General features: G+C 38.6%; 3 protein-coding genes across 4 annotated transcripts; 1 reads left to right on the top strand and 2 right to left on the bottom strand.

Moving 5' to 3' along the window:
- Positions 1-330: 330 nt before the first annotated feature.
- On the bottom strand, positions 331-13,790 carry LOC135597915 (lon protease homolog 2, peroxisomal). The gene is made up of 17 exons (XM_065091449.1): positions 13,623-13,790; positions 13,217-13,326; positions 13,016-13,127; positions 11,656-11,825; positions 10,108-10,199; positions 9,489-9,668; positions 9,226-9,309; positions 9,023-9,150; positions 7,402-7,603; positions 7,088-7,294; positions 5,327-5,457; positions 4,900-5,113; positions 3,097-3,402; positions 2,796-2,990; positions 1,415-1,660; positions 1,127-1,228; positions 331-718 (listed from the first exon to the last, which is right to left on the bottom strand). Exons 1-17 carry the CDS (start codon positions 13,727-13,729, stop codon positions 635-637), a joined length of 2,670 nt encoding a protein of 889 aa, XP_064947521.1. The 5' UTR covers positions 13,730-13,790; the 3' UTR covers positions 331-634.
- Positions 13,791-17,872: 4,082 nt separating this feature from the next.
- Positions 17,873-18,552, top strand: LOC103979376 (uncharacterized). Its single transcript, XM_009395507.3, has one exon. The coding sequence runs from the start codon at positions 17,973-17,975 to the stop codon at positions 18,474-18,476; it is 504 nt and encodes a 167-aa protein (XP_009393782.2). The 5' UTR covers positions 17,873-17,972; the 3' UTR covers positions 18,477-18,552.
- A 7-nt stretch (positions 18,553-18,559) lies between these two features.
- LOC135582391 (HVA22-like protein i) lies at positions 18,560-22,455 on the bottom strand. 2 transcript variants are annotated; one of them, XM_065091269.1, is made up of 8 exons: positions 22,318-22,455; positions 22,126-22,226; positions 21,940-22,028; positions 21,769-21,867; positions 21,643-21,699; positions 21,477-21,540; positions 21,158-21,370; positions 18,560-19,115 (listed from the first exon to the last, which is right to left on the bottom strand). In XM_065091269.1, the coding sequence occupies exons 3-8, from the start codon at positions 21,969-21,971 to the stop codon at positions 18,708-18,710; spliced, it is 873 nt and encodes a 290-aa protein (XP_064947341.1). In that variant the 5' UTR covers positions 21,972-22,028; positions 22,126-22,226; positions 22,318-22,455; the 3' UTR covers positions 18,560-18,707. The 2 variants fall into 2 exon arrangements, with proteins under 2 accessions (XP_064947341.1, XP_064947404.1); XM_065091332.1 differs by lacking the exons at positions 22,126-22,226; positions 22,318-22,455 and having other exon boundaries at positions 21,643-21,691; positions 21,940-22,080.
- Positions 22,456-23,292: the final 837 nt, after the last annotated feature.

Genomic DNA, 23,292 nt, shown 5'->3' with positions numbered 1-23,292 from the left:
TCCCTTGGAGTAGCTCTCTCTCTTTGTTTTCTTGTTGAGTCCCACGAAGACGAAGATTAGCCACCGCGCTGCTATAACACGTAAGCGGTAGGCACAGCCATGGAAGAACACAGGAGATATTTTCAGCTGCACGTAGATAGTCAGTCATATTTTCTTATTTATTCTCTTAAATTCTAATTTTTTGTTTTTTTATAAAAATAAATCGAAAATATTTCATTGTATCCATATAAAACTTCTAGTTTACACTAATATATTAGAAAAACACATTAATAAGCTTATATATATATATATATATATATAATAATAATAATAATAAAAGAGCCCCTAGTATAAAAGAACCGTGAAAGCTATCGTCCCTGTCCCCAATAAAGACATTTACAGGTGAGTTCGAAGCTGGTGGCTTGGACATGACACAGTAATACAGAAAGGACGGATAATTAATTTTTGATTGCTTGTTGGATCCCCAAGGGGGGATTTTGAGTTTCGTGGGGCCCCGAGGAGACAAAGGGTCCAAGCTACACAAGCATTAGGAATCGCAAGTGAAGGTCTGAGACTGCAGCTCCGTAGTGGGGGCGGGGGGGGAGGATGGGAGAGAAGAGACGGATCCATCATCTTCAACTGCTGCTTCACAATGCTATAGCTTGGACTGTGGTTTCCACGGACATCCACCTTCAAATGCTTGCTCCAGCACGTCCTCGATGCGCTTCACAAGTAATATCTGCAACCACCGACAGCACGAATCGTTATGCAAAGTTGCAGTCTGACTCTACCGGACGACCAAACTGCTTTAGACCAAAGAAATTATGCTGGAACATAAGTATGTGAAATTAAAGTTTCTTCCCAAAAGAAATAATGAAGAATTAACTCAATGGCCGAGAAGAACATGAGTTCAAAAGAAAATCATTAGTTACTAAGGGGGAAAGATAAGCATGTGAAGCATATATTTCACATGAAGTAAGTTGTGTGAAATATATCAAACACAAGAAAAATGTAATCTCACAAAAGAAACCCACTGCTTGTCATAAAATTTAAGATATAGAAAATCAAAGGATGATATCCAATCCGCACAATGTAGCATCAGAGAAGGTTAGGCACAAGACAACCGTTTGAATGCAAGTGTAATTACCTCCATGCCAGCAAGAATCGCTGATGGAACCTCAGCTAAGTCCTTCAAATTTCTCTCGGGCAATATAACTCGTCTGATACCATATCGATGTGCCGCCAGTACCTTAATTCAGAAATATGATATCAATATATTTTCCATAAATAAGCTCATGCTAAGAGAAGTCAATTTTTCATTTACCAACAAGGAAAATAATGAAAGTTAGAAAAGAAGGATTTTTTTTACTTCCTTTTGGTGAGTGTTCCAAATAGAAGGAAAAAAAGAGGGGCATATAGACATTGTAGCACCTACCTTATCCTTGATACCGCCAACAGGTAATACAAGGCCTCTGAGTGTCATCTCCCCTGTCATTGCAGTATCTGCTCTAACTTTCTTTTGACTAAACAGTGAGACTAAGGATGTCACAAGAGTTACTCCTGCTGATGGTCCATCTTTTGGCACAGCACCAGCGGGAAAATGTATATGAATATCTCGGTTCTCAAGCAAATTGATTTCGCCGGCTGCTGACAATTTGAGATCTGCGGTTCTTGCCCTCACCTGTTCATGTAGAAAACAAGATATTATCTATATGGTCTTAGATGCCTACTACAATCCTTTTTTATCTACTCATGTGCACGGATTTCGGGAATGGAATGTCATAAAGGATTATGACGTCTCATTCCACCATTCGAAAATGTCAAGTTTGGTGTAGCACAAATGTACTGAGCAGAAGACATGTTTCTCTCTTGACTTAATAGCACCTTGATGATTGAACCACATGCTGAACCATCGGATGGTTTAAAGAAATATAAGTTAGCGCTAACCTATGTTCTGTATCCTAGCATAAATAGAAGCATATCAATGCTTATCTACAGTGACAGTGCCATGTTCCATCCCATAGCACAGGTTACCCAAAGGAGACAAGAAGAAAGAAACTAAACAATAAAAAACCAGGAAGTTCCTCGGAAGAAAAAGGTATACAAGAAAATAACTTTGCTTGCTCTTAGGTACCATGCCCGGAGTTCAGGTTCGATGTTATACTCAGTTTGACAAATGCTAATTCTCTGGTGTATGTACACACCTAGTTCTATTGGGCATATTCCTCAAGCATACCAATCAAAATCTCATTATCAATGAAAACATAAAATAAAACAAATGAATACCAGTACTATGCTACATGGTTCTCCAATGGTCCTTGGTCGGTATTTAAAATCTTGGCTGTGGTAGAACCAATAAAGATAACTTAATTTGAAAAACCTTGAAGCCTGTTGCAATTCTCATAAAGTTCTATATTACTCCTTATGCATCATAACTTTGATATTGAGATGCACAGGGGAGTTAAAGTGCATTTTACTTGACAATTTAATAGCAATTTGCATAAAATGGTCCTGACAAGAATCTAAGGATGACAAAATGGTAGTTCAATTTAAAAAAGATAAATGACAAGTAAAAAAACTCTGAATTTTATTTTCAGGATACATAAGATTGGCTGAAGGATCAGACTAAAAGAATCTATATAAATAATATATCTAGGATATACTAATGCACAAGACCATAAGAACCAAGTGATCGAGCAAGAAAAGAAGTTCACAGAACTAAAAATCAGATGAGAGTTCAAGACATGAAAATTTTGCCAAGAAGATCAGCACCCAATATGAGAAGTGGTAAACAAATCAAAACAAAGGAAAATTACCCATGTGAGAGCTATTTGTGCTGATTCTTTAATAACATCCCCAAGTTGTCCTGTAAGATGCAAATCACCTTTCCCCACCATCGTTGTGGCTTCAACAAATTGAACCTCTCCACCAAAGGATGTCCAGACTAGCCCCACTGATACTCCAGGAGATGCTACACGGTCTGCAGTTTCTTTGTCATCAAATCTAGGGGGCTGCAATTTTTAGATAGACTATAGTTTAGTAAAGTCTTTTTGACAAGTTTAACTATAGTAAAAATAATTATAGAAAGTTCCCTCAAATTAAGATATAAATGACTACCCCAAGCACTTTCTCCAGCATAGCCTCGTCTACAACCAGCGTCAAAGGACTTGCGAAAGCATTTGATATGTCCTGCCTGTTGATACTCATAGGAATAACTTCCATTTCAATGTCCGAACCATCAGCAAGTCTTGTGTCCAGCAAGGATGTTGTCATTGGGTGCACATCTTTGCTAAGTTGAACCACACAATCTTTTTGCTCAGCAAGTTTGACAGCAGCTGCCCGAGCAAGGGCAGCTAGATTCCTTTCAAGATTACGCACACCAGCTTCTCTAGTATACCTCTGAATTATTAATTTCACCATGCCCTACTCAAAGTCATCAAAATCAACTTAATCAGTGACAAGAAATTGCTTATGGAAAAACTTAATTGCCAACATGGACAACCACTCTATGCATACAAACGATGCCTAGAGTCAGCCATTGGTAAAGAATAATAAATCATGATCAACAAGATGGCATGTGAAAGAAAAGGAATCATAATTGCCATCACTAACATCAAATCTTAGCAAACATATATATTTAAGAAAATATCTTCATAACTCTAAACAATGCTAGATAAGGAAGACAACCAAGAGTACATAGCAGAAAAGGCTGGCTGCATAAACATAGCCACTATTGATTAGGACATTCAGTAACTTAGTGTATCACAGAAACAAAGATATTTGACTCTGTGTGTATTGTTAAACTCCAATATATAGGAAAACAGACAGAAAGCACAAATGACTCGCCAAAACCTCATGCTTGGTTCAATGAAAATTCCAAATGTAATCAAGAATAAGTTGTTTCTTAACAAATCCATTCAAAAACACTTCCACTTTTAGCTTATCTGAGCCTGGAAGCCCCAAGATTTAAAAACTTTTAACATGGTTTTAACTGAATCCATGAAACATCAGGCTAAGCAAGAAACAAGGACATATAATCTTTAGTAATTAGTGTTCACCCACAAAAAAGCAGACAAATACATTAGTTAATTCAATCAGCTGATAGCAGGGCAAATGCCTGAGAATTGTCAGGATTAGGTAACTTTCCTATAATGGCTGTGAATATTCATGCATTTCAGTTACATTTGCCTAATCTTGACAGAAAAGATAAAACACAACAGATCTTGACACCACAGAAGCTATTCCTTTGGAATAAACTCACACCAGTATGATCTGTGTCAGGCACATGTAATCCCTAAAAGAAAGTCCTGTTGTACTACTTTGAAAAACTTGATGAAGATGGTTTTAGCAATTACACTTGGATCTGAGAGTGTAACAGAAAGGAAGCAGAAATTTATAAGCACTAAGGCATTTGTCAGAACTCCATCCATCAGTTGGTCTAAATTCCATTTCCAAAGAAAATATACAAATGGTCACAAACAGATCCAAAACAATCTGAAGGCTGGCACTGGCACCTAATTAGACTAGCCAGTAAGGTGACTTACAGTTCCTACTGCCATTGGTCATAAAGAAATAAAGCTCCAACACATCTGGACTTGGATGCTATTTCACCTTTTACATATTTTCTTCACTGAAAAAATTCAACCATTAAACTTGCAATAAAATATTGAGCAGAAATTTGCACTACTAATATTTTGTAATGCATTGCTGAAAAAAAATCATCATGTTAAAAAGAACCACTGCTTATATGCATGTATATATATATACATATATGTATATATACATACATTAATATATATACATACATTATACATATACATATATATATATATATATAAATTATCTTGCAAATGAAAGCATTTCAGCAGCTGATGAAGATTGTTTCATATATATTGAAAATGATATTCGATAGAATGGTACCTCAGGAATTTGTAGAAACTCGGAGCTTAATCCATGCTGTTCCAAGACTCGTGGTATAAGATGCTTCATGGCTATCTTCAGCTTTTCTTCAGGTGTATATCCAGGAAGCTCAATGACTTCCATTCGGTCTAATAGTGGTGGAGGAATAGGTTGAACTCTATTTGCAGTTGCAACAAAAATTACCTTTGATAGATCAAAGGGAACATTCAAATAACTAGAATGAAAGTTAAGGAATTCAAATAAATTAAGAAATAAGGTACTTAACATATATTAAGTCCAAAGATAAGCAAAACAATGCATCTTGAATCAAACACTTCCAAGAACTAGATTTATGGATAGCTAACCATATTGAGAATGTGCATATGTAAAACTTGAGACTCATATGGTTTAAATTTAGTAACAACTATAAATCCATAATTGAGGATACTGATCATTGAAAGTTTTGTTCTGCTCTGGATCAAGAACTTCCAATAACGCTGATGCTGGATCTCCACGGACATCAGAACCTGTCTTGTCAATTTCATCAAGCAGCATAACTGGATTGCTAACAGCCACTCTCTGCAGTAATAAGCAAAAGAGAGGTGTATCATGCATGTCAACTGAAACAACATCCAAATGAGTAACGAAACAAGCGATCACCATCAACATCCATACATGTTAACTAAAAGTCTAAAATGAAGAAAAAACATTAGGTTCAATCTATAGAACATTTCAGAATTACAACATTAAGTAGAAGTAACTTTCTTATGAAGTGCAAAGTGCCAATGACTACTTAATTTGCAAAGTAATATGGATCTTGCTCTGCGGAAGGTCAAATGCAAAATAATCTATACAAGGCACCAGGAGCAGGTTGACATTTGATGACTCACAGAGAGCCTCCAGGTTTAGAGTTGCAATCAATGTTGTCACAGGGCACATACCATGGCTTCCCTTTGATGTTCTTTGAAACCTTTTTACCAAGATAATGAAATTCTTACTTTTAGATGAATTTATTTGTCCTAAAAGAAAACCCCAACAATTCCCCAGCTGACAAACTTCATGTCATCATACCATGTTTCTAAAGTTCTTAGTGAATAATTAACACAGTCAGTGTACTTCGTCTAGGCACAAAATGGAGATTGGAACAAACTTAGCATATACAGAGTACAACATTCTTCACTTTGAAATCAGAATAATCTTCCAAGATTTTAGCAGATGATATGGCCAAATCACCAAAAACAAAAAGAAAATTAAAAATTAGTACTCTGGGTTTTCATCTTCCTACAGTGTTCGACAATCTTCATTGTTCGTTTGTTCATGAAAAAAGTTATAACAATTTCACATGGAACAGATAGTGTCCAACTTTAAAATCTTAGAACATAAAGCATCACAAGTCATAAATTCCAAATGGTAAAAAAAAAATCTTTGCTGCAAATGAGCTTTGTGGAGAGCAATACCACTAGTCAAACAAAGAGCTACTCAATATGTTTTGAAGGATTCTATGATTGCATATATGTAAGCAAAAGTTGATCAGCTGAAAATCTTCATGAAAATTAATATAGAACTAAAACAAAGAAGATGGATAATACTTGTAGGTTCATATTTAAAAAAATAACTCAGGACAGATTAAAAAAATCAATCAGACTGGTAAATATTGGTTGAAGTCATCGGATTAATACGTATGGAATGGTAATCACTAGTCCAACCAGGAACCAGCATCCAGACTGAACAATTACCCCAGTCTGGTTCAGAACTGATAAAAAAAAAATCTGGGCAACTGTTGATAGATGAACTGTCAATAGCTATTGACTGCCAAGGCTCCTCCCCCTCCTCTCCTCTTCTTTCTCACTTACTCTTTGGTCCACGCCAACCATATTGAGGGCATACCATGTGTCAGTAGATGGACTCATATTGGTCCAGATAGGGATCAGTAGGGGTCTTAGATCAAAATTTGAAAACTTACTCAAGACTACACTCATAGGCCATGCTATATAAAAAAGTAAGCTTCTAAACAAGAAAATAGATTTAAGGCAAAGAGAAGTGATAAGTTAAAAAATCAAAAGATTGAATCCAGTGAATCTGGCACCTGATGGAAGAGTGAAGTGATTTTCTTTGACAAGTAACCTCAACAAGGAGAAAATTTGAAGAGATGAAAAGGAAGATAACTACACCAAGGAATATCAACCAGTAGGAATTTCCTAGAGCAAACCTTCAATCCATCAATAAGACGTCCTGGCATGCTCCCAACATATGTCCTTCGATGACCTCTGATATCAGCCTCGTCCTTGACACCACCTAGAGAAATCCGCACAAATTTTCTGTTGAGAGCTTTTGCAATTGATGATGCCAATGAAGTCTTTCCAACTCCAGGTGGACCAACAAAACAAAGCACAGGACCTCGGGCATCTGGTTTAAGCTGCAATTAAGTGCATTTGCATCAGTGGTTAAAAATCTATGTAGATACATTATCATCAAGAACAAAACACAAAAAAGGAAATCACAAGATAAAGATAGAGATTTAACCTTTCGAACAGCTAGATATTCAATGATCCGTTGCTTAACTTTGACCAACCCATAGTGATCTTGATCCAGACTCTCTTGGGCAGCTTTAAGATCAAGTTCAGGTTCTTCACTGACTTTCTGCCAAGGTAGATCGGCAAGAAGTTCCAAGTAGCCACGTGAACTGCTATATCCAGGCTGCTGAGGTTGCATCTTTCTCAGACGCCTGCAAGCAAAACCTTAAGGTTAATCTCCCACAAGGTAGTTTGGCGGAACAAGTGGCATTTGTATCTGGAAAGAAATTATGGCATTTGAATGAAGCTAGTTAGTGATCAGTTGTGACAGAGCTGTTTAGTACTGTGTTTGTTGAGGCTTTTCTTGCTGGAACATACTAACCAAATATAATTTGTCAGAAGAGAAACAATTAAAATTTTTCTAGCATTTACTCTACACTTACAAGACTAAATGTGGTAATCATAGCTTAAGTGACAAATAGGTCAATTGAAGAATAATGATTAATGGCATTATGAAATTCCCAATCAGCAGATATACTGATCATCTGGAATCTTATATATGAATGAACCTCAATGATCCCTTGCTTCCATCCTCACTTCGCAACCACCGCAAAGGAAAGAAGAAAAGAAAAAAAATGTGCAACCAACTAATTTCTTGATATGAAAAAAATCACACACACTGATAAGAAATATATTTACTTGCAACATGGTAAGACAAAATACAAAAGGTTTTCTTCCTAATGTCAAGAGACAGATGACAATTGGAGTGGGATTTTTCTATTTCCTCAATTTTGTCATCCAACTTCAGTGGTTCCTTTCAAGAAAACAAATGGTGAGGAGAAGATATAATCAAATCATCATTTCAAGTTGAAGCACCTTGTTATCCATTAATTTTAGTTACAACTCCCTCTTTTTTACCTAAGCATAATTTCTCTTGAATCTCCAAATCTCTACTTTCACTCTCATTTAGTTTTGATTAAAATGCATACCTTCTATTAGTGAGTTATTTGGCATATGTTCAGAAGCACACAAACCCAGTTTGTTTAGAACCGATAAACCGTTGTACATGGATAAACAGAGCTATCCATGGGCGAGGAAAGAGTCCATGGCCAAGAATGATTTTTAAAATCTAATGTATGTAGTTCATGAACTATTCTGAAAGGCTACAATTATAATTTGTCCTCTGGTAGAAGTAATGATTTATCTATGATAGCATGCTTCTGAAGAATTATTAAAAGAATTAAACATAACAAAAAGAAAGACCATAATACAGAAGAGATTTATAAGTGAAGGCACTTATTAGAAGATATCATGTTAATGTGGCCCAAAATGCAATAGAAAATGGATGAGTTCCTAGAAATGGTGAAGATGAAGAAAATTTTATCAGCACTCAGCCATCAGAAGTCTTCAAACCAATATGCAGGTGAAAAGAAATTATTTCAGCGGCCGTCAGACTCCAGTCATAAGCCAGATTTCACTTCAAAACAAATTCTACGACAGTAAATATAGGCTCACATGCATACATGAGATACAATTGAGACAGTCTTGACATGGCCTGACTAAATAAAGAACCCAGCTCATATTAAGTATGAAGTACTAACCATTGCAAAAGACAAAAGTCAAAAACACACCTCAATTCTCTTTGAGCATGCTTCCATATATTAGGAGGCATTCCTGCACTTTGCATCTTTCTCTCCAAAGCGGCCACATCATCCTCATCATCATCATTATCACCAAGTTCTTCTTTTATGGCTCTCATCTATAGAAGATTCAGTTGTGAGATAATATATCAAGGAACAGGATACCCAATAGCTTGGAATCTGAAGAAACAAACCTGCTGTCTGAGAAGAAATTCCTTCTGTGACTTCGATAACTGACCCTCAACCTTCTGAGTTATCTTTTCTGCCACACGAATTGACTGTTCATCGAAAATGTAGATGTTAAGCTTATAGAATATCCACTTGTCCAGTCATCAAATGACAAATGTTTATAACTTGGAAAGATCTACATAGTTAACTCCTTTAACATACCAAATTCTGTGGAATTATATTCAGATGATGAGAAATATGATAAAAAACAAACAACACCAAACTTGACCTGCAAGTGCCTGTCCACTAGTTCAGTTGCCTTTGAGAGTCGAACTTTTAGATCAACTGAATCCAGCATTGATAACTGCTCCTCAAAGCTTATCTCAAAGCTAGCAACAAATATATCTGCCAACCTATGTACAGGAACTGTCTCAAGAAGAGCTTTTGTCCTACCAACAGTTTTCTGCTTCTGCAACAAGACAAAAAAGTGTGAAAGATCATACCTACACTACCAGAATGTCTTCAAATAAAGTTAAACAAAAATCCAACGGTATGTAATTTACTTAAATAAAACCAGATGATTGTAGAGTATAAAAGTAAAACATAAATTTTTTCAATATCTTTCCAATAATAAAAGCAAGACCATGGAGCATGATAATAATATTATAATTACCATTAGCAGAGAATCATGAAAAGATGTGTGACAAACCAAAACTAGAACTCCAAGTTACATAATATTATCCTTTTATATGAAACTGAAGGATAACAGAAAAAGAAGATGGCCCAGATTGCAGTTAATATCCGCAAACTATTTCACCTTGCACAACTGGTTTAAGCTTCAATTACAAATGCATTATAGATTATCACATGATAATATGCAATGTATCCTTCAGAATAAAAATTTGTACCTGCTCAAGAACAGCAATTAGCTCCATGGCAGTAGCTTTAAATTGGCGAGATAGTAAAATAAGATCTGGATCTTGCTCTGCTTGCTCCAGCTCTAAGTAGGAAAGCGAACATTAAAATAGTTTAATAACTCATACCATCAAAGTCACAATAAGGACTTTTGACAAAGACATTTGTGTGGAATCCGCATAAGGTTTACTTCTGAGCATGCACTTGTAGATAACGGATCTCAAAGATATAGCCCATACAGTTGAAAAAGAATACAGTAAATTATATCCCTTTCAAACCAACATCAGCGAAAGTCACCAACCAAGAATGCACAAATTTGGACCCATATCCAACTGTTCAATTAGGATCCAGGACAAACCAGAAAGTATTAGAAACCAAAAACGTCCACCTCTGGTTTCATCAAAGTTGGGTGCAGTTGTTGTTGGAACACATTATGGACAGACATTCTGTAATCAAAAGATCCACTTTCTAATATTACAATGATAGGTTGTACTTGCCATTGAAACTGTCTGTCATCATGTTACCAGTCACTAACATGTTTTACTAATCAAAAGATCAGCTTTCTAATATTACAATGATATGTTGTACTTTCCATTGAAAATGTCCATTGTCACTAACAGTCACCAAATAGCATGACCCTCATCTTGAGAAAGAAGAAAAGAAGACAATGCCAATGGATTTCCTTACAATTTAAACTGCATCTTATGTATATAAAACAATACCAAGTTTTAATCAATGAAAAAAAAGGACCCAAGATGGACTTAGAACATAGTGAACTGTAGCATGGGAAACAGTAATTAAAAGGGCCTTAGGGAACAAAATATTAAACAAGGGCATCAGGAATATAAATTATGATCATAATCTTATAAGTTATAACTATATCTTCAAAAGTGAGACTTGGCATTCTTTTCTTTCAGATTGTCTTCTCTATTGTAGTCCAGGAGATACGCAAGTCCTGGAGCTGATTTCAGCCTCCAACTCCAATGCGAGCTTTCTTTTTTAATATAGATTTTCTTTAGCAAGACAGTGTAGTTTAAGCCTACTTTATTCAGGTCGCAGCATCAGAAACAAAAGCAAACTTATCATGTCACATGATAGACAAAAGCCTCATGGTCAACATAAATTCACCACCAAAGCTCTGTAAGCAGCCACATGTCAATTATCCAAACCAATATTAGAAAATAGAACTAATATGGCCACAGAAAACACCTTAGCTCTAGGCTTTTGTCTTGCCAACAACAATAACAATAACAACACAATGCAAGATCCAATCTATACACAAATGATTGGGCCCATGTGACTTGTTGTTAGAAAGAAAAGGCAGCGATAATATGGTGAACGAGTCTACATAAAGGACAATGAAAGCATTACATTCATTTAATCATCATTTACAAGCACTAAAAATCTCAGTTTCGAAAAAAAAATCCAACACAGGAAGAAATTTTATCTTTACAACAAAAAAAGTGGCATATATAAAATAAAAATTGAAAAAAATAATCAACAATGAATCTACTAGATAACTGAATGATAGAGCATCTTACCAGCTTTTGTCAAATCGAGTCGGTTGACACGTGCAACATAATATGTTCCTCTTGCACTGAGTTCCTGAACATTGAACCGGCACAAGCCTTCAAGGACAACAATATAGGTAACCCTCCCACTTGGTTTTTCGACTCCTCGAGAGAGGTGCAGAGCTCTAGCAGCAACTCCCCTGGAAATCGAAGTCTGATGAATGAGATTTTACAACCAAAATACAAAACCTGATAATGGAATTTTATAGACAACATAGAAAATCTAATAATGAGATTTAATAACCAACACTGAAATCCAATAAGAACATGTACAAAGAAAATAAGTTAATAATAGTTTGTTTGCCATTGGTACAATGCAAGGGCCTAAAATATATTTCCCTAATAATTACATTTCACAAATCACACTAAATTGTTTGGAAAATTTCTCTATTATCAGACAACCGAGTCAAAACTGATAAAAATCTCACATTTTATAATTACTTTGTGTAGGAAAGATGATTATTCATTTGAACAAAAGCAATGTATTCTTTTCCTATGCTTGGGACAGGTTTGGAAGGATATAAGCATGCTCACGATGGTTGCAAAACTGACAAAGAGTGGCAGGAAGAAGTCCATATAGCCGAACCAAATAGTTGGGAAATAAGGTCCCATTGGTGTTTCATGCATAACAGACGAGACATTAAATGCCCATGTTGCCTCAGAATAATTAAATTCGGCCATGACAACTGAAAAGGCCCAAAATCAAATCCACTTAAGCATGTAGTTGACGACTCTCTAAACAAGCTGTAACTGTGTAACAAGTGACTAAAATTTGAATTTCAAAAATCTCAGTCACAATCTCAGATTGTTGCCAGCCAAGTGATGCACCTTTGTTTTTCCCATTTCTATATTTTCCTTTATTGCATTTTCCTTAACTACAGGATCTAAATTGGAAAAACCAAAAGAAAGCAACACTTAACTATCACTATACCATCATGTCGATTGGACTCAACATATCTTTGCTTTGCTTAACTATCATACCTGGCCCCTTTCATTCTTCATTCTGGAATTGTTAATAAAATTTGAATACGAAATACATCTTTTAAAGATCTAGTTAGACCACCATCCTTACTAATATAAAATCGAATAAATGCAAAGAGGACCCTTTCTATCTCTCCATCCACCCAATTTCAATGTCAATGGCTTATATAGGTTTCTAAAAGAAATAAAGCAGTAACCACCAAATCAAAGTAATCTCAGCTGACAAGATCCAACCATTTTAGAAGCTAACCAATGAGCAACCATATATATTCTCAGGCTACAACAGAATTTTTCCACTGCGATTTAATCAGAAAAAAAAACAATAGAAATGAACATTTCTAATACCCACCTGTTGTGCCAGTGAATAACTTCCTGTGGGTTCTTTGCATCCTGCTTCTGAGAATCTCCCACTACATCTGCTACTCCTTTCAGACCTCGTCCCGAAGAATCACTACCCATACCTACAGATAGCCAGACACAAGATTAAAAAAAAAAAATCATTTTTTGGTCACAGTATCCACTGAAAAGTAAAATTGCAAAACCGAATCACCTGGAGCGATCATCGACCCTACACCTGTAGCCTCAGTGTCCCTAACTGGAAGCACGCCAATCAAACCCTTCTCTTCCTTCTGCCATAATTCTTGCTCCACCAGCTTCACACTGCAACAAAACATATTAGCACCACAATTACATAAATCGAACCTATCCCACACATCTAATTGTCAACTGGAGCTTCCGAAGCACACCAATCGTAACAAATTCCCCAATTTTATCAACCCTAAAGCAATACTTATAACTGACGTCTGTTAACCTAATCGAGTAGTTTTCTTGATACAAAAGAGTCTTTCTCAAGAAAATCGTATAAATGATCAGTGGAGTTCCACGAAATTTAAGCTTTCGGAGAACAAAAAAAGCAGAGATCGATGGAAGTAATAGATAGAAACGCCGGGGATTACCTGCTCGGCGAAGTGCAGCGGATTCGGATGATGGCACCAGGCAACAGGACCTGGTTCCGGAAGGGCAGGATCGCCAGCCGGCTGGGGAGCTCCACCGGTTCCGCCATCGCCCAAGAAGAGAGAGGGAGAGAGAGAGAGAGATGAGGTCAGCGCCTTGTGGTCGGCTCCAACGGGATCCGTTCCCGGCTGTGGGCGGGTATATAAAGAACGCGACGTCGCACTGTGGGCCCCGCGCCCATACTCACCGCGCCACCTCAGCCATCCAATCACCAGCATCACGTGGCGGTCGACGACGTCGTCGCTTGCGTCAGAAATAAGCGGGTCCCGCAGGGTCCCATGCTCTCCCCCCACCCTCCGTCTCGGTCACCTGTCTCTATCGAGACAGGAACTCCATACCTCCCTCACACAAGCTGTCAGGCTCTGACTTCCGAACCCTTGGCGACCCACAAATCCCACGATGAGAGATGTGCGTGTTCCCTGACTTCCCTGGAACGGGCGATCATCCGTCCCCGAGAGGCAGAGCTGTGCCGCGTACGGCTTCCCCGATTCACACGACGCCTCCTCCAGACGAGGGAACACACGATTAAAGAACACTTATTATCGACCGGAGACTTGGTGACGCTCCAATTAGTCGCCGCATGATCACGAGGTGGCGTCCGAATCATAAAGCGAGCGTGCGTCGGCAACGGCAGCCGTCCGATCCCCATCGGTCGGTTCCGGAGGCTTTGCAAAGCCGTCACGGCAGCGGCTTTCGCTAAGGTGACCTGTCCACTTCGGCGTGACAAAGGTCAGCCGACGTAGAATAGCTGCGTATTATCTTAAATGTCCGACAGGAATAATTGACATTAACGACGGTCATATTGGCCAAACAAAGGATTTTATGGAGTGTAGAAGATAAACGGATTGACTTGACTTGAGCTGCATCGCATTATTAGGTTAGTACAAGGGCGACTGCGGTAGGTTACCGATGGGCGTGGACTTAGACTTTGGATGCGGTGAGGTGGGAAAAGATGCACCGATGAGGCAATTTACAACGCACTAATGATGTGGAAACAATCACGCCATTTCCATGTTTTAGTTTTTTGTTTGGAATGTTCTATGACAATTATTAAGTAGCTGTCATGTATTCTTAAGGAAGAAGGTTGAGACCCACCCGATTTCTTTGGAATGGCCGTACGATTTAATTATAAATTATATTTTATAATTAATTATATTTAGTATCTCGATTTTTATATATTTAAAAATTATATTATGATCCTTATATTTACGAAAATAAATTATTTAATCTCGTTTCCCTTTATGTCATCCACTTTGTTTTTAGAAATATTATAGATTTTTCATGATATTTTTGTAAGCTTAAATATTTTATTTTTATAAATATAAAAATCTCAATATAATCTTTGAAAGTATAGCGATCGGAATGCCAAAAATAACTTGTTACAGGAATAATCTATAATATCTTGACTATTTGGAAAAAATATATTCTCTATCACATTAAAAATATATAAATCTTTACTTATAGAATATAATAATTTTTTTAACGTATTTTTCCGTCTATACTCTATGACTAATTATAATCGTTTCTTTTAAATAATATAGCATTTACATGTTTTTTTTATAACTTATGTTCATTCTATCTTAAATATTTTTTTCTTATTTATTTACGTGATTTGGTTCTCCTCCCCATGCGATTCATTGCAAATGATAAAAGAACGAGAAAAGCTTCCTGGAAGATACACACATCGAGGAGGTTAATTACCATGCAAAGGATTTACAGTTCATAGAGCATATCATATATATGAATATGGAGATGAACGTAATCATACTTGATGATGAGTGTTCCTCATGCACATTTAGGGTACAAAAGATCATGGCTCCCTTAACATGATCATGGCATTTTGGTTTGTAGGTTTGTCTTTCATTCACATCACACTGAATCTATAAATCTTCCTTGAATTCAGAAAAAGTGATGTGGTTTTTGGTGATAAAATGCAGAAAAATCTTCCTCAATTCGGCAAGACATGAGATAAGGATCATCAAGTGAAGCAGCATTATGTGGTTGCTTGGATCATTCCTCTCCCCTTGCCTGCTGTCACTGTATCGCTATCTCCACATTGATTGTGTTAGGGAAGGGGAGTTGCATGATGCACGTCCTTTTAAACGCCTTAACACAACCCCTCTGCTGTGCTCTCCTACGAAGAGGATCTCTCTCGCTCTCTCTCTCTCTCTCTCTCTCTCTGTGTTTGGGTGACTATGCATCATGTTTTGATCTTTGGTGCCTGCACAGAGGAGCAGGAGATGAGGAGAAGCGTCGATGATCCTCAAGCGCGGCCTGGCATCGTCGTGGATCGAATCCAACGCCAGAGGTACTTGGGACAAAGCATCGTTTTCTTCTGAAGCTACCTACTTGCTTTCGTTCTCCCTTGAGACCTTCTCCCTTCATCTTCACTGGTGGTATCTGACGCTTCCAGGGCCGAGACCAGTAGCCCTTTAATGTGTCCATCGACCCCACCCCCATCCCCACTCCTCTGTCACCCTGCCTCGTCTTCCGGGAGTACTCTTCTGTTACCAGGGCGAAGTCGAATGATATCTCCGTTCTCGGGCGCATGTTCTCCATCGTGATGCTCGTCGTAAAAGGTGTGAAGATGGAGTTGCTTTCAGTGAGAAGGTACGGAGAATACTGGCGCAGAAGTGTCGCTGTGTGCGGCGGAGATTGCGTCGGCCCGCAGGAAGAAAGCGTCGGCCGAGAACATAAGAGACCTTGGCTCTCGTCTCTCCAGCCCATCCTTGCACTGTGTTCTCCGGCGAACATAGGACAGTGCGGAGAGTTCTTCGAGGTTGGTCATCCTGTAGGAAGCACGAGAAGCAACTCCATCTTCACAACTTCCTTCGTTCTACTGAACAAAGACGGTAGAGAACAAACGACGAGCGAGCACCAGAAGCGAGAGGTACTCTTTGACTTCTCCTGGTTTTGCTCGATTAGAGAGGTGTGCTCCCAGAAGAAGAGGCATGGCAACAGAAGAATGGCATTGGGCACATTAAAGGACTATAGGTTTTGGTTCTTGAAGCGTCGAAAGACGACGCTAGTGGCGATCAGGCGAGGTCTTAAATGAAGCGAGATGGGTGGCTACCGGAGCCACCATCGCCTTCCTCGCCCACTTCGGCCGACTCGAGAGGACGAAAGCAGGTAGTAGAAGCAAAAGATTCTTTGACCTATGAATCTGTGGCGTTTGAATGATCCACGACGAGAACAGGCAGCGGTTGAGGATCATCGACGCTCCTCCTGATCTCCTGTTCGCTGATGCAGGCACGAAATATCATAACTTGATGACATGAACCTAAAAATTATGTTTATGCATGTCCTTATAATTAATCTCAATAATTTCAATATGTTGAATTTTAATTGATCCTTATACCCTCTAAAAATTACCATGGTATGATTTCTATGTATATTTTTTAGTCTATTTTTATATTATATTTTTATTTCTATTAGCAACCGATAACTTCGGAGAGATATCTAACTAATATTATATATATATATGAGTATTTTATCTAAAAAAATTTAATATTGAGTTTTTCACATATGATGTTTCCTTAATTGATTTTTATTTATATGTCTTTTTTTATCAATCTGATAAAAATACCCTCAGTCTTTCTCCAGTCATCATTCTCGACCACTATTACTCTCTCCTTTTCCCTTCCCCATCGCTCGTGCTTCTTCATCGCAATGAGAACAATAAATAGAGTGAAGGTGAGAATGTTAGTGGTGAGGTCCTTCATCGATCTCATCATTGGTCGCACTATCTTTATTGTTCACTTATTAACTCTCTCGTCACTCGTCTCAATTTTGTTCATTGCTCCCATCATGATAAGGAAGGGAAAGCGATAAGAAAAGATAGAAAAGGGGGAATTAAGTGAAAGAGAAAAAGGAGGGGAAAGAGAAATCGCTTAACATGAGAGCAAAGGACAATGACAATCGATGATAACAATTGAAAGACCGAGAGTTCTTTTATCAAATTGACAAAAAAATCATTTTAAATAAAAATTAATTAAAGGGTATTATTTGATAAAAACTCAATATTGAGAATTCTTCTAAAGTAAAATACTATTGACTCTCTCTCTCTCTCTCTCTCTCTCTCTCTCTCTCTCTGTTGAGAGAGAGAATACTTAAAATGTGTGTTGTGAGTGAGTCAATAGCATCAAGTTTCAGGGTAAAACGGTCATAACACACATAAGATAAACGGATAAGATGAACTAAAGTCCCAGCCAACCAAGCTGAAGAGGCGAGAGAGCAGAGCAGAGTAGAGCACGGTACAGCCGAGGCGAGAGCAGAGCAAACCAGTAGCAGACATGGATTCCAAATTGCTGCATCCTTCCCTCTATCCCAATCACTGCTACCTCAGAAGGGCACGCCCTCTCTCAACCTCCCTCACCCGCCTCCGTCTCCATCTTCTCCGAGCGACCAACGAGAATGAAGTCGCAAGCACGGGTGACAAGCCCAGCGGTGACTCAGCTGCATCAGCGGACACCGCATCAGTCCCCGCGTCGCCGTCCCGGCCGCCGCCGACCACCCTCAACATCAGGTACCGGCGACGGTCGCGGAACCAGGCCCGGCAGCAGAGCGTTAGGAAACCCCCGCCGAAGAAGGACTGGGAGTCCATGACGCTGGGCGAGAAGGCGGTGGAGCTCTATGTGGGGGAGAAGGGCGCCCTCTTCTGGCTCAACAAGTTCGCCTACGCCTCCATCTTCATCATCGCCGGAGGGTGGATCCTCTTCCGCTTCGTCGGCCCTTCCCTCGGCCTCTACCAGCTTGACTCTGCTCCTTTGCCCCCGTCCGCCATTTTCAAAGGCTGACTATAAGCCCTTTCAACTATTATCTCCTGTACTACTTTGTCTTCATCATAATGAACAACAAGTTGCTTAATTCTCATCCATAATATTCAAATCTTACTTGTCTTTTACAAAACAATCATTTACAATGAAGTTATTCATCTTGTATTGATGAGCAAAACTATCATTTGCAATCCTTCATCAACAAATCCATGCATTGACAACACAAGAAAACAAATCAGATATTCCAAACAACTAAACCGAACCAGCAACAGCATCAGCAGCAGCAGCAGCGGCTCGTTTTCTCAACCTGTTGCGGGTCACAAGAATTGCCTCCTCCATGGCCGTCTGCTCTGGTGGTGGAACCGAGACTTCTACGGATTCGGAATTGTCTGTGTCAACCTGCATTGGCTCCTCACGTGGAGAGGGCGGGTTAGCGGTTTCTGAAATTTCCGTAAGAGAGACTGGTTCTTGAGGCTGGTCTGGAGATGCTGCTGCTGGCTGGAGACTTGCATCTGCCTTCCTCGATTCTTCCTGCGGCTGGCTCTTGATGGGACTGGGCGGAGCTCTTGTTTCTTGTGGAGACGGCTGAGATGGTGCAGGTTGGTGAGCAGGTGGCGTTGCAGAAGGTAACTGAGGTTCTTGCTGTGGCTGCTGAGTTTGCTGCAGCTCCATGAGATTTTACTCAGTGTGGAATTTTCCAAGATGCAGGCAAGAAACAGAGACTGATATACAAACATAAATATTGAAACCATAATCTTGTCATAATCTTATCAGGACTCTTGTAAGATTACTAGATCATGAGTATAATCCACAAAAGAAGAACCAAAAACAACAAGCACAAGGAAGAAACCAACTTGAATTCAGTTATCATCTATTCTTCATATTATCATCAATGCTATCACTTTTCAAAGTTCAAATTTACAATTTTGTTTTTTCCTTTAAGAAAGGTTCGTTGCAGATTACCAAGCACATCATCATGTGATCATAGTTGCGAGCACCATGCAAGAGTCACAAATTAGGTTTAAGCATATAGAATGCTATAATACATATGTACAAGACAAACAGATTTCTAATTTTATCCAAACAATTATCCTGTCTTCTATAAGTTTTTAAGAGTATAAACATGTTTTGTAAAGACAACCACATTCTGCATCTTTTAGAGCCTGTTTTCCGCCTAAGAGCATGAAGTAGACTGTAGATTCCATGAAAGGGAGTATATCGATAGCCTGTGGTCTTTCAGCAAATGTGGAGTGAGTGAAAGCAATTGTGGATGAGGGAAAGCTCAAGCATGAGCTGCAAAGTGGGAACATGAATGAGTGCCTAAGTGTTCTAAGAATGCTACTTGTAAGCCAACTAATAGAATGAAAATGAAAAAGGAAGAAAGTTGTGGCAGGTGGACAGTTCTGAAAAGAGGATATGAATGAAACACAACTTGATAAAGGTAAAGCCATGGTCCTAAAAAGTGGATGCATCACTAGCTTGAGGACCCAGTTTTAAGATGCAATTAATGATGCAGTGTACATATTAATGAACTGTTGAACCACCAAATTGGTTTATCCACATTTTTTGCTAGGCCCCAAGTAAAACAATTCATCCAAGCACAAACTAGATACTGCAACACAAGGATATCAGAAACTACAGTTGAGGAGTCTATATCACACTCCAAATAACAAAGACTTCTCTTTCAAATTGTGTAAAAAAATCCAAAACATTTCTATGAGAAGCATATGCCAACCATGACATTATTTTGCAAACCAGGTGAAAAATGATATATTATACTAAAGCTAATCTGATTTTGGATCCAGAAAACGGCATCATTCAAAAAAAGATGAAAACATCACAAAGAATTTTCAATGATGAAATTAATGCATTAAAACTCTCATCCTTTGTCCAACTTATTTTGCACTTTTTCAATCAATATCACTAATAATATACACATCAAGCATAGTTATAATTTCACATGTATAACTAAAACTTCATTCTGCAGCTCTATTCCTGAATTCCTAAATGACTTAGTGACTTAATTAAGGCAGGCAGGTGCCCCAAACTGGCCTGGTCTTTGATGCCTCCACAGTCCAAGGCCAACCAATAGGCACCATTCTTCAATATTGGAATATGAAAGTTAGATGGATAAGTAAATACCAAAATATTTATTTTTGTCGAGTTATATTATTTTTTTACATTCTTAGAGGTGAAGAAAATTTAAACTTTTATTGTTTCATTCATTCAAAAATATTTTATAACTTATTATATTTGTACTCATAAATAGATATCATAGGATTGATACCTACATGCAATTTTTCACACTCCTCTATCAAATTTAATCTTCCTATTTTCCATCTAATAAAATCCATGACAATAGCCCCCCAGAGTCAACTTATCATGTTTGTTTGTGGAGAAAGAAACAACAGAATGACCAAAATTTAGTGCCTAAAATGAAGCAACTTGCAATCTTTATATCATTGAACAAGGTAATTTTAAATGAGTTAAACCTGCCAAAGATCTAATAATTTGATGCAATTATTTTCAGGACAAGTACAGATCCTCAAGAATAATCCACAGCCATCAAAATTCATGCTCAATATCTATGAAGAAAGAGAAAATTGTTGGCACCAATAAAAGGAAAACCTCATCATAGACCTACAGCAAGAAAAAGCTATAATTGAAGACATCAAGGACCGCATTGTCCTAATCAACCATACCTGGAAAGTACGTGTTCTTGGTGCTTGTATCAATAAGGTAGCATGGTTCAAAATCTCAACAAAACTTGTCTGGCCATAGCTAGTAGCCTTCTGCCAATACATCGACATGAAATCTGCAGCTCTTGCTCTTAACTCAAGCAAATTACGATCGATGTCAGTTTCATGCCTCGCGATATATGGCCTGAAGTAAGTTTCATAGACATATGTTGTTCCCTGAAAAAAATTATATTTATATGATTAGCATAGGAAAACAAGATTCAGTCAGGGTGGACATCAAAGAAATTAACTTGCAAGTAAGTTGAAGTAAAGAATGTCATACTCTTGTCTTTGGATACCATAGATATATATAAAATGCCAGTTTTGCCTCGCAGTACATTGGAAACCTTCAAAAGATACAAGGAAATAAGAACACAAACCGGCAAGAATAGAACTGATGACAAGCATCTAGAAAATATCATTAATAAAAAGCTAAAAAACTTGCTTACCATGAAAAGAAAAGATCCCCAAATCTCTCCAAGATTGCCATCAATGCGACTACAATCCTGCAAAAGAATCAAAATGCAAGCCATCTTTGCCAGACATAGAGAAGAAAGTTGAGCAGATGGACTGACCAATACTGGCACCAGAAACGCAACTGCTCAATTCCTGGTTTGTTCAATTCCACAGTCTTATAGCACAAATAGGCCGGGTAAGCATACCCAAGAACCAGTCTGCGAATCACATCACAGTTCTCTCAGCGAACAAAACCAACAACCCAGAGCATTAAGATCATGAATGCTTACATCAAAGCTCTACTGACAAATAAACCCATCATGATGGATGATCCACAACCGTTTCTTACTGATCACTCTCCACAAGTTCATACAAAAGGCTGCAACATTACCAATTAAAATCTAAGTAGCAGATCAACTATTTATAATCCACAAGGAAAACCATCGTATAAAAGGAAGGATTTGGAAAAGCTTGACCACAAGGAGAGAAATTTATCCCTCTTTATCCGATCAAAAACCTCTGGCACAACTCCATACGACAACGCGAACTAAATAGAAATCGGAAGCACCATCTCGCCCTGCAGACCACACGAGTTCATCAACAGAGCATCTAAAGCAAGCGATTACAAGCGAGAAAGTCAACGAAACGAAGAGGAGAAAAGGTCGAACCTTTGACGAGGAAATAAGATCGCCGGCGCAGACTTGGGAGATGATTCAGGGGGAATGGGGTGGTATTTATTCGAAAAGGATCGAAACGAGAGAGAGAGATGACGACGATGATGTCGTCGCTGTCTACATCGCTCTCACTCCGCAGCCGAAATCCTACGTCAAGATTCCCAATCTGGAGAGTTGGCGAGGTCGTAGAGAATGGACGGACGTGATGAACAGAGCGCGGTGGGCGAGATCATCAGCCGTTCAAATGGAATGATCAAGGCGGGTTGCTGAGAAGATGAGCGGCCGTGATCGTTGTGGGACACCTGAATCAACCGCACCAACTCAATTCGGTTGGCACGCGGCCATTTGGTACATGGCATGTTTAATCTTTAACCACTATAAATTAAATAGATTAACCTGATTATTTAAGAAAATTTTAGATTCACTATATATAAGACACTCCTACGTTTCATGCTTTAGCGATGCAATACTAATCTACATTGGCATGGAATGTGTTAGTGAACCTTTACGTCGTGGCTGAGGTGTTAGCACGGCTCGGTTCGATCTCAGATGCGTGAGATTGCTCACATTGATGCTCAGGTGGTGGAAGCGAGCGTTGGGTCAGGTTGAATTTGAGCCTTATCCCTCGAGTGGGGTTTTCTCCCTTGGCGGGCGACCTGCTTCTTTGTCAGGCTCCTACACATAGGCTGAGGTCGGGAGGGGGATTTCCCGACTCGACTCCTCCCAAGTTTAAGTTAGTATTGAGTGGAATAAGAGTGAGTTGAATGCTCGAAGTCTTTCCCCTTGACATTGGTCGGGGAGTTAGCTTTTATATCTGCAAAAGGAGGTCGGATGTATACGGTACGTTAATGGTTGCTGACTTCTCGGGCAGCTAGCTTATACCTCACGGACAGGCGTCGACTGACCTATATGAACCCATGCCGTGTGGCACAATTCCGAGCTTTCTGGAACAACTCTGTAGTATTCGAC

Source organism: Musa acuminata, chromosome BXJ1-1, assembly GCF_036884655.1.
Source record: "Musa acuminata AAA Group cultivar baxijiao chromosome BXJ1-1, Cavendish_Baxijiao_AAA, whole genome shotgun sequence".
Lineage (NCBI taxonomy): Eukaryota > Viridiplantae > Streptophyta > Magnoliopsida > Zingiberales > Musaceae > Musa > Musa acuminata.
This window is presented reverse-complemented; position numbering and strand designations above follow the sequence as displayed.